This window comes from Gopherus evgoodei, chromosome 10 (genome assembly GCF_007399415.2).
Source record: "Gopherus evgoodei ecotype Sinaloan lineage chromosome 10, rGopEvg1_v1.p, whole genome shotgun sequence".
NCBI lineage: Eukaryota > Metazoa > Chordata > Testudines > Testudinidae > Gopherus > Gopherus evgoodei.
Window position 1 is genome coordinate 62908326 of NC_044331.1, and position 12164 is coordinate 62920489.

At 42.4% G+C, this 12164-nt stretch overlaps 1 protein-coding gene across 13 annotated transcripts in view; it reads left to right on the plus strand.

Annotated features, from left to right (window-relative positions):
• Positions 1 to 12164, plus strand: part of CLEC16A (C-type lectin domain containing 16A) — a 182096-nt gene that overhangs the window by 115081 nt on the left and 54851 nt on the right. For all 13 annotated transcript variants that reach the window (XM_030577251.1, XM_030577252.1, XM_030577255.1 and 10 more), the window contains 2 exons: positions 9361 to 9512; positions 11934 to 12138. In XM_030577251.1, the coding sequence (XP_030433111.1) occupies positions 9361 to 9512; positions 11934 to 12138 (357 nt within the window). The remainder of the gene's footprint in view (positions 1 to 9360; positions 9513 to 11933; positions 12139 to 12164) is intronic.

Below are 12164 nucleotides of genomic sequence, written 5' to 3' on the forward strand. Positions count from 1 at the left end.
GGAAGGGAAATGTAAATAGTTGGAAAAGAAATATAATTTGGTAGAATATAATAACCTAAGTTGGAATTTGACCAGAAAACTTGAGTAAAAAGTGTCTGCAAAAAGCTAACCTGCAATTGTCAGCTCACTACACCCAGGCGACTAAACACTTGGGATGTGACAAATTCCATTAGTTCGAGAACTGGTGTATCATTGGAGCTGGTGATTATTGTAAATAGTGCACTTGATCTGGAATACATCACTCAACCTAGAAATTCTTTCAACTAAATGCATTTGAGTTTCTGACATACAGGCAGATCATTCTATGATCGGTTTGTAGCATAGATGAAAATATTCTCAAGTTAGTTCACTGGAACTGTTTCAAGCAAAAGACAATGAAAATATATTTATAGCTAGGTAAACCAAGTGATTAAGCCAATCAAAAAAGCAGATTGGCCAGACGATGAGGAGGACAGCATGGCATCTGCGCACCAGTGGGGGAGAATTGTCTGTGGTATGCACTTCAGAGGAATACATTTCAAAAGTTTACTAGACTATAAAAAGGCGGGGAGAGAACCACTTAATTATACATCACTTAAAGGACAAAGAGGGGAACAACACCTTCAGATTCTGTAAACAGTGGATCCTCCTGCCTCAGGGGCTAGAGATGCTGAGAGTTTGATGTAAGAGAGAAAGCTGCTTAGGCTAAGACTGTAGTTTGCTGAAGTTTAGTCTGAGACATTAGAAAGTGTCATTTTTGTTTCATGTGTAACCATGTTTGTCTTTCTTTTGCTTAATATCACTTATGTTTATGCTCTTCATTAATAAACTTATCTATAGTTTTACAATAAACCATCTCAGTGCTGTTGTAGAATCATAGAATATCAGGGTTGGAAGGGACACTTCAGGAGGTCATCTAGTCCAACCGCCTGCTCAAAGCAGGACCAATCCCCAGACAGATTTTTGCCCCAGATCCCTAAATGGTCCCCTCAGGGATTGAACTCAAAACCCTGAATTTAGCAGGCCAATGCTAAAACCACTGAGCTATCCCTCCTTCCATTATATAAGGTGTGCATCCTCTATTGAGCCAATGGGCTGATGTGTATTCTGTCTGTTTGGAGACAGCAGACTTGGTTAATTTCTGTGAGTGTCCAGTAAGAGGAAATGGACACAGCAGAGACACACCTCTGGGGAACTCGGGTTCAATGAATGTTACCTGCAAGGAAAGGTTTAGACTGGCAGAGTCTGGAGGAGTTAGCTCCTGCCACACCAGTCTGTCCATCTCATCAGCAATCACATAGTTTAAGCTCCAGCAAAGCACTCTTGTTGAGGAAGAGGGTTAACACAGATGCTTGTGGTTCAGGGCTCCCTGAAGGAAGCATGTCACCTCTTTAGCGTCCTGCTCCTTATCCACTATATACGCAAGAAATACTAGACCTGTTACCTTCAAGGGAACAAGGTATGCACCAGGCTGAATGATTCAACTCAGGATGAGGGCTCTGTATAACACAACAGCACTGAGATGTATTTATCATGAAAACAATAAGTTTGACTAAAGATTCAAAAAATAATGCAAATGGATAATGGGAACAGGGTTACACGTAAATGAAAATCATAACACAACAGGCTAACTTTCATCTAAAGAAGTTTCTCCCCAATACCTTTTGCAGCATTTCAGTCAAGCCTGATAGAGATTACATTTTCATGAATGTAAACATACTGTCCGTTTCCTTTCCGGGCATGGGATAAAAGGGAGTCCCCTTGCTTTCTGCTTGTATCCCCAGAGTTCATCTGTCCTCTGGGATAGTAAAAATCACTGTCACTTGTTTTTCCCAAGTCCCACTTCTTCCCTGTTGATGTCACCTCCCTCTGACTTCCTATGTAAATAGGGCTTCCATTTTGTTGGCTGCTAATGTTTAATTTACATGCTGACCAAGAGCTAGGTGAATAAACATCTGGCAGAAAACCAGTTTATCAGCTCTGCTTTGATACAAACTTTAGCAAAATATTTTCAGCATATCTCCACGTCTCCTTATATAGTATCTGTACATACATGTTGTGACATTAATGACCAACGTGACCCTGGCTTAATAGTCTTCGAACCAGATTGTATGTACCAGAATCAGGATATTCTTGTAAACTCCTTCTCAGTTAACACTGAGAGATTCATGTGTTACAGCTTGTCTATGATATTTTTTTCTTAAAATATCTGTGTTGCATTACTCCTGGAGCAGGTCCACCAATGGTATCAATAGAGGGACTTTTAGCATAGAGAGAGCACAAGTGTCTCTACCACCATGTTTTCTAATCTCACTCTGATCAATTCTAGATGTCACAGTAGCAACTATAGACAAATGTTGGCATGATACCTTCAGTTATTGCTGCCCTCGTGAAGCTGCCCTGTCGGTATTGCAGCCATGTGAAAATTTAAACACCAGTTCAGTGTAGACTGTTGTTGAAATATCTCACTATGAAAGACTGAGCTAAGCGGGCTGTGGCAATTTGGAGCTTACAAACATTCTGTTCCTTTCAAATCAAAGAACGTGATGTGGTCTAGTAGCATATTTTATAAATTGTTCAAGAAATCTAATTTTTATTTAAACATCACTTATTGGCTCAACCTCAACAGGAGAGTGCATCCTTTTTAGCATGCGGTAAAGAGTAAGAGTACAAAAGTATTCTAAATGCTTTCCTGAGATGACCAATTTCAGTTTCAGAACAAAACCAACAATGTACCAGTGTATTTGCATCTCGGTGAAAATATTGCTAACTTCCTTTCTCTATGTAAATACCATGAAATAGGCTGTTGGTAATTTGAGAATCTACCACTCTTGATAAATTCTCAGAGGCAACATGTCAGAGACTAGCAAGCCTTGGAGATAACAGAACCTAGCTTGGGGATGTCTGATGGGGCTGATAAGAAAACACAATCATATTTTAGTTTGATAGTATTTTTCTAAAAAATCAGTACATTATTTCAGAGTTTTATGCAAAGCCTGTGATAAGATATTAAGGGCCAGATTAAAAAGATATGCTGTTCAATTCTCCTATTGCTGAAGCTTGATATGGGCTCCAAAACCATATTTATTAACTTGTGTGTGTCTTCCTGACGTACTTCATTCTCCAGGCTGCCTACTCCACTTCTTTTACAAAGATTTTATTTAGAACATGTACAGCATTGTCAACAGCAGTACATGCTTCTCCATGCTGTCCTGCCAAAGTTGAAACTGCCAACAAGCCTTTCAGTCATGATGGTAGCTCGGGGGGTAGGGATATTCAGTAATCAACTTTCTTGACGTAGGGCCCATTTCTCCCCAGATCCCAATAATCGATTTGATCAGCATCACAAAGCCTTGAATATTTCTTGACAACCTAAAGGAATGAAAATCTCTGTCCCATATACTTTTTTTTCTTTCCTATCAAGGTCAAGTATTCTGCCAGCCTCTCAAAACATACACAAATTTATATAGGTTTATTGATAGGAAAATCCATGGATGTAATAAATTTCAGTTTTAAGGCCAGAAGAGACTATTATATCATTTAGTTAGATCTCTTGTAGTCAGATATATATACCCCTGTATTGAGCCCAGTGTCTTTATATTAAATCATATCAATCCTCAGGACCCTAAACTGTTATGCGCTGCAGGAGAGACTGATATGCCACCAAAGTTCGAGGTTCCTGAAAAGGCAGGGAATTAAGTAGGAATGAGATGCTAGCAAGTTCTCTATACCCCAGGTGATGGAGGAAGGCAAAAAACTCCAAAGGTCACAACCAAACTGGCCTAGGGGAAAATTCCTTGCTCACCCTGAATCTGGTGATTAATTGGACTCTAAGCACATGAGCAATACATATCAGGCCTTGGCTACACTCACACTTTACAGCGCTGCAACTGGGGTGTGAAAAAACACCCCCTTGAGAGCTGCAAGATACAGCGCTATAAAGCGTCAGTGTAATCGTGGCAGCAGCGCTGGGAGCGCGGCTCCCAGCGCTGCACGCTACACCCGTAAGGGATGTGGTTTACATGCGGCGCTGGGAGAGCTCTCTCCCAGCACTGCTGCTCTGACTACACTCACACTTCAAAGCGCTGCTGCGGCAGCACTCCCGCAGCGCTGCTGGGGCAGCGCTTTGAAATTCCAAATGTAGCCATACCCCCAGTGAGGTATGTGAGAGAAGATTCTCTGAAGCAACTCAGCCCTGGCATACCATGTCTGGTGGGCAATATCTGATGTTTCAGAGGAAGACAAACACCCCCCTTCCTTCTAAATATCTGGCCAATCATTCATCGGAAAGAGAAATCCTTCCTGATCTTTGCAGATAACCATCTGAAGTCCTGAACCCTGATATTTGATTAGTCATTGTCTTACTGCATAGCTGCAACCATTATGAGCATGTTGAGGCAATGCAGGCAGTCCTGTTCTCCCTATGGCCTATGCAGGCGGAGGATAAACAGGGAGACCCACATATTCCTTAAGATTCTAGATTATTCATAGCCAGAAGGAACCATTGCTATCATGCAGACTAACCTCCTATATAACACAGGTCATAGAACTACCTTGAATTAACTTGTGTCTGAATTAGAGCATATATTTTAGAAAAACATCCTATGTTGAGGTAACATAACCTCCTTACTCCTACTCAAGATTCCCCTGTTTGTACATCCAAGGATCACATTAGCCCTTCTGGCTACTGAGAGCTCATGTACAGCTGATTATCCTTTGACCCAAGTCTTTTTCAGGGTTTTTTCTTTCCAGGATAGAATCCCTCGTCCTATAAGTATGCCCTGCACTCTGTTCCTAGATGTATGCCAATATAAAAATACGTACTGTTTTGTTGTACCCAGTTTACCACTCCCCCAAAATTTGTGTCATCTGCCAACTTCATTGCAATTGTCTTCTTCCAGGTCACTGATAAAAATGTTATATACCACAAGACCAAGAACCAATTTTTGCAAGGCCCCCCAAGAAACATACGTGCTTGATTCCCCCCATTTACAATTACAATTTGAGACTTAAATGTTAGTGAATGTTAATCAATTTAATGTGTGCTATGTTAATTTTGTATAATTCTAGTTTCTTAGTCAAAATGTTTTGCTGTACCAAGTCAAATGTCATACCAAAGTCTACATATGCAACATCAACACTATTAGCTTTATCACCCAATCTTTTTTAATCTCATATTAAAAAAATTCCGATTAGCTTGATGAGATCTGTTTTCCATAAGCTCATGTTGAATAGCATTAATTATAGTACCGCTTTTAATTCTTAATCAATTCTAGTATCAGCTTTTCCATTATTTTGCCTGGGGTCAATGTTAGACTGGCCTGTAATTGCCCAGGTTATCCAGTTTTCTCTCTCTAAATATTGGCACATTAGCTTCCAGTTCTCTGGACTGAACTTCCCCAGTGTTCTAAAACTTATTGAAAATCAACAGTAGTGGTCCAGAGAGCTCTTTGGCTAGCTTTTTTTAAAATCTTGGATGCAGGTTAGCTGAACCTGCTGATCTGAGAGTGTCTAATAGCTGCTGTATCAGATCTTTCTGAGTTACTGGAATGGAAAGTATTTCATCATGATATGAATGCATTATCCAGCCTTTTTCCCAAGCACAGAACAGAAATATTTATTGAATGCTTTTGTCTTTTGGTGGGGAGTATTAACAGTTTTATCATCTCAATCTAGTAAGAGACTAATACCATTGTTAGGATTCTGTTTGTTCATAATATACTTCTTATCCTTGTCCTTGCTACAGTTCCTAGCTTCTTATAACTGATACTTTTTTTATTATTTACAATATGTGTAAAGGGCTTGTGAGAACTTTTTACTTAAAATTAAGGGTCACCAATCTGGAAATGTTGAGCACTGGCCCAGAAGGTTGAGTCATTAATCAAATCTGGCCCATTATCTTGAACCTTGAATAGTTATAAGAAAAAGAATAAGACACTGTTTATGCATAAAACCACTGTAATACCTCTGGTTTCCTTTGAAGCTAAAAATACAAGGTAACTAGATTTAAGACTAAGGTTATCAATAATTTTATATTTTAGCTATGGTGTCTCAATTTCACAGCACTAATAAAAGTGCCAAAATCATCTGGGAGTATACTTTATGAAATTATCTTTGTCTCATGTAACTGGAACTTCAAGTGACATTCCATATTATCTTACCTCAGTCTCTAATACTCACCGAGCTTACTTGGTGTTTAATTCTTCTGAGCTTTTGTGTATCTAATCAACCTCTTAGTAGCAGTGAAGACACTTCAGGTGGTACATAGGTTAGTTGTACTTCCCTTGAACATAGAGAGCTTTTCAGTTATATGTTCTATTGCTTCAATTTAAGCACGATCACATCCATAAGTACATTATCTCTCATTTTAATTTTTCAGCTACTTCATGTAGTTGGCTTAATGCATGTCAGAAGTGAAAATAAAATAGATTTTCTTAGTTTTTTAAAATAAGACTAACACTCATATCGTTCTAATTGTTCAAGTTTCCAAATGTTGTACATATTGTGATGTGGTGGTGTTCTCTAACATACATAGAGGGACAAGATATTAGTGGAAAAGAACCACGAGACCATTTCACTTTTCTTCAAATGCAGAAATAGTCAGAGACAGAGGGAGAATGAATTGACTTGTGTGTACTCCGTTATCTTGGAGTTCAGCTGCTGGAACTAGTGGGAACTGCTTAAACTTACTGTAATATTTTCTCCCATTTACCAGGAATTGTTATTGAATTCCTTGGGGATGGCTATACATACATTTTAAACAATTATTGCAGTACTGTTTTAGAGTAAATTTTTCAAAAGCTCCTAAATCACTAGATTACATTTTCAAAAGTGACATGGAAGCTTACAAAAATGTTATCCTTAAGCTTGACGTTTGTCTAGATTTGTGAATTCCATGTTGCGGTGTTTTGGTTTTAGGCAGTATGCTCAATATGCTTATTCACACCAGATATCTACAGTTACATAGTAATCATCTGTACTCTGTAACCTTTCTCCTAGTCGTTTGTCTAGTAGTTCTGATTCTCTGGACAGCCTGTGGAATGAAACTGTGCTTGTTAGTATCCTCACCCCTGTTTTGTTTTGTTTTGTTGTTGCAATCATGTTGCATGTGTTGCAAGCACACTAAAGAAATGCAGGATGCTTCTTGAGATGTTAGAATGGGGCCACTAATATATTATTAACAAAGCTTTGAACTTTACTTTTATGAATAAAATGAAACAAATTGTAATTAGTCCAAAATGTAAGTACATGTGACTTCAGTGATTGCCATATTTGGGATCAGGAAGGAATTTTCTCCCGGGTCAAATTGGTAGAGATCTGGAGGATTTCACCTTCCTCTGCCGTATGGATCACTGATAGGTTTAAACTACAGTAAATGATGGATTATCTGTAACTTCAGGTCTTTAGTATCAGAGGGTAGCCGTGTTAGTCTGGATCTGTAAAAGCAGCAAAGAATCCTGTGGCACCTTATAGACTAACAGACATTTTGGAGCATGAGCTTTCATGAGTGAATACCCACTTCCTCAGATGCATGACATGCATCTGAGGAAGTGGGTATTCACCCACGAAAGCTCATGCTCCAAAACGTCTGTTAGTCTATAAGGTGCCACAGGATTCTTCAGGTCTTTAAATCATGATTTGAGGACATCAGTAACTCAACCAGTATTTAGGGGTCTATTATGGGAGGGGTGGGTGAGGTTCTGTGGTCTGCAATGTGCAGGAGATCAGATTAGATGATCACGATGGTCCCTTCTGACTTTAAAGTCTGTGAGTCTACGAGAATCTGTGTCAAGATATTGCCATAAAGTTTCAAACAGCAAAAAAAAAAAGTGTAGACACTGAATTGGGAGTGACAATGTGGCTCCCTTTTGATAAAAATAATTTAGCTACCTAGATTAGAAACCAGTGTTTTGTGATGAAAGACACTTTTCTTTTGTTACTGTAAACCCTGTCCTTATCAAACCAATTTCAGCATATTTGTGAATTATTTGAAAAAATATGAGGTTTAGGGGGAAAAGTAGCAAGAAACTACAGAATGGGAGAAGAAAACAGCACATCCAGAAAGTGAGGAAAGTTAACCTTTACAGCAGGGGTGAGCAAACTATGGCCTGTGGGCCACATCCAGCTTGTCAGACCTTTTAATCCGCCCTCAGCTCCAGCCAGGGAGAAAGGTTGAGGGCTAGCCCCTCTCCACGCGGCTCCCGGGAAGCAGCTGGCATGACTCCCCCTCCAACTCCTAGGTAATATGCGGAGGCATGGCCAGGGAGCTCTACATGCTGCCCAGTCTGCAGATTCCACCCCCAGAGCTCCCACTGGCCACAGCTCCTGGCCAACAGGAGCTGCCGGAGCAACGCCTGCAGACAGGGGAGCACAGTCAGAGCCACCTGGCTGTGCCTCCACATAGAAGCTGGAGGGGGGACATTCTTCTGAGCGGCTTGATTGTAAGCGCTGCCTGGAGCCTGCACTCCTGAGCCCCCCACACACACCCCAATCTCCTGCCCCACCCCGATCTCCCTCCGCACCCTTCGATCCCAGCCTGGAGCCCCCTCCGGTACCCCAAACTCCTCACCTCCCCCCGTGCTCCAACAGCCTGCCGCAGCCCTGATCCCCCTCCCACCCTCCAAATCCATCAGTCATAGCCTGGAGCACCCTCCTGCATCCAAACCCCTCATCCCCAGCCCCACCCCACAGCCGGAGCCCTCCGCACCTCAATCCTCAGCCCGGAGCCCCCTCCTTACCCTGAATTCCTCATTTCTAGCCCCACCCGAGCCCACTTACCCCCAGATGCACTCCTCCCCCCCCAATTTCTTGAGCATTCAGGGGCCCACTATACCATTTTCATACCCCGCATTGGCCCTCAGGCCAAAAAGTTTGCCCACCCCTGCTCTACAGGCTAGTCTATTCAACCAACTGATGCCAGTGGTGTGGTGTCTCACCCTGGGAACTGGTAGGAGTGGAAGGAAAACTGGAAGGGGTACTTGGATATACAAACAAGGAATTGCAAAAACAAATTCATAGCTTTGAGTTCAGAGTGCTATATCAGCACTAACCAGTTAAAGTTCAGCCCTGAAATGATGAGTGTAACAAAAAAAGCATAGTAAACTAAAGCCCTGAACCAGTTAAATAACACACTGTTTGTATTCAAAGCATTCTTGACAAAATAAGTCCTCATTCAATGTATATCTGGAATTAATTGTGAACGAGCATGATAAAATGACTCTGAATGTGAAGAGGAAACAACTGTCTGAAATGTGCCAAGATAACTTAGGTTTCTAATGCAAAGCATATGCCTTGAAAAATATTGAAATTCCTAACAAAATAAGCTATTGCAGAAGTTAACAGTCATAGCTGCCTATCTTAACTATTTTTTTTTCTCTTTAGATAACAGCGATTTAATTGCTTGTACAGTGATTACAAAAGATGGAGGTCAGGTTCAGAGATTTCTGGCTGTGGATATTTACCAGATGAGTTTAGTTGAGCCAGATGTTGCCAGACTGGGCTGGGGTGTTGTTAAATTTGCAGGCCTTTTGCAGGTAAGATATCTGTTAACCTGAGGATTTGTTTTCCAGCTGAAAACTCTACTAATGTGAAAAACTGTGTAATCAAATTTAGTGTTGGTTTTACCAGTGTATGTTTTAGATCAATAGCATACCTCCCTATTTTCTGTGTACTTAGAATTAGAAAGGATACTATCTTCTGTTAAATTGCTTATGCTGTCTCCAGCTTTCCAAAGAAGTTCTTTAAAAGTTCACTAGCAGGACACTTGCAAAAGAAGTAATTTTCCCATACAGGCCCTGCTTCAAGAAAGCATCTCTGTTCATCAGAGCACTGATGTCAATAGCACTTAAACACATGCTTAAAGTTAAATCACTTCTGAATCAGAGGAATGGGGAACAGATCTTATAATACTAGTGAAGAAAAAGAAAGAGATGGCTTCTCATTACACATTAAACCGTGTTTTTAAACTCTGAAATACTTAAACATGATTTCCAGTATCTGCTATATTTAGTACACTTAACAAAGAAAATAAAAATTAAAATGTACCCTGAAGAGTGTGTGTGTGTGTGTGTGTGTGTGTTTGCACATGCATACAAGCACACAATACATTGGGATATATACTGGGTCGGGGTGTCCCTCTGGAAGATTTTATTTACTGTTTATTAGGATTTGTTGTGGAATATTATGAAATCTTTTATTCTACAAAATTGCCTAGAACAGTGGTCACCAACTGACAAATAGTGATTGACTGACTGATCCTGGAGCCTCTGCCAGTCAGTAGTGATTTCCGGTCACTAAAAGTCCGGCAGCGCAACATGGCTAGTACAGGCTCCCTGCCTGTCCTGGCCACACACTGCTCCCGGAAGTAGCCAGCACATCCATGAGGAAGAGGGTGGCGGGCAGGGGTCTTCGCGCGCTGCTCCTGCCTGCAAGCTGGGGTGGCTTCAGGCACCAGCACGCCAAGTGCATGCCTGGGGCGGCAAGCATGGGGGGCTCTCTGTCGGTCGCCACTAGTGCGGCAGGCAGGTTGCCTTCGGCACCATGCCTGCGGAGGGTACGCTGGTCCTGCAGCTTCGGCGGACCTCCTGCAGGCAAGCAGCCAAATCCACGGGACCAGGGACCTCCCGCAGACAAGCCGCCGAAGGCAGCCTGCCTGCCGTGCTTGGGGCAGCAAAATACCTAGAGCCGCCATTGCTGCAAGCAGTGCGCCTGCAGCTCCCATTGTCCGGGAACGGGGAACTGCAGCTAATGGGAGTTACAGGGGTGATACCTGAAGAGAAGGGCAGTGCATGGAGCCATGTGCACCCCTCCCCCAGGGGCTGAAGGGGCATGATGGCCACTTCCAGGAGTGGTGTGGGGCTGGGGCAGGCAGGGAGCCCGCCTTAGCCCTGCTGCGCCACCGACCAGAAGCTGCCTGAAGTAAGTGCTGCCTGGCGGGAGCCAGCATCCCAACACCTGAACCTCCTCCCAGAGCCAGCACCCCAATCCCTCTCCTGCACCTCAAGCTGCCTTCCCAAGCCCTAATCCCTCTTCCCAAGCCACTCCCAAACCTCTCCTGCACCTCAACCCCTTGCCCCAGAGCCAGTATCCCATGTCGTCTCCTGTTCCCCAAACCCCCTCCCACACCTCAGCCCTCTGTCCCAGCCATGAGCCCCCTCCCACACCCAAACTCCCTCCCAGAGCTTGCACCCCTCACTCCCTCCTGCACCCCTCCCACAGGCTCAGCCTGGAGCCCCCTCCCACACTCCGAACCCCTCGGCCCCAGCCCAGAGCCCACACCCCCTCCTGCACCCCAACCCCCTGCCCCAGCTCTGTCAAAGTGAGTGAGGGTGGGGGAGAGCAAGCAATAGAGGGAGAGGGGATGGAGTGAGCAGCATGGGGCCTCGTGGAAGGGGCGGGGTAGATCCTGGGTTGCACTTAAATTCAAAAAGTGATGGTGTGCATAAAAAGGTTGGAGACCACTGACATAGAATGTTACAATGAAGAAAGCAAGTATAGATAATTCTGGAGTCTAGTCCTTTGAATTGTTACCTGAGAAAAATGGGATTTCTGCATCTTTCAGTCTAGTTTATAATAATTCTTCATTTAGTCCAAATGCTTTAGTACCTAATTCAAATTGCTTGGTATTCCAGCTACATCAGAATGTAAACATATATAAATGAGTTGCTGAGCAGTAGTAGTATCTGTTTATTATGTTATGCCAAGCTCAACAGTCAGGTTTCTAGAAAATTTAGAGAGAATCACTCTTTCACAGTCAAACCACTTAACTGGATTTTTGCCTGACATAGCCCTGTTGGGTTTACATCACAATATACTGTAACATTGCGTGTATCTGTGTTTAAACCAGTACCTCATCTCTCTGACTTCTTATAATGTATTGTTCATATCTAATTTAAAATATTCACAATGAACAACTCAATTTCTTTTGCTGCTAACTGTATTCCTTTTCTTTATAGGATATGCAGGTAACTGGAGTAGAAGATGACAGCAGAGCTCTGAATATAATAATTCACAAACCTGCATCTAGTCCGCATTCTAAGCCCTTCCCCATTCTTCAAGCCACGTTTATTTTTTCTGATCACATTCGCTGTATCATTGCGAAGCAGCGTTTGGCAAAGGGCCGTATCCAAGCTCGACGTATGAAAATGCAGAGAATTGCGGGTAAGCAGATGTCTTAAAATGTTTCT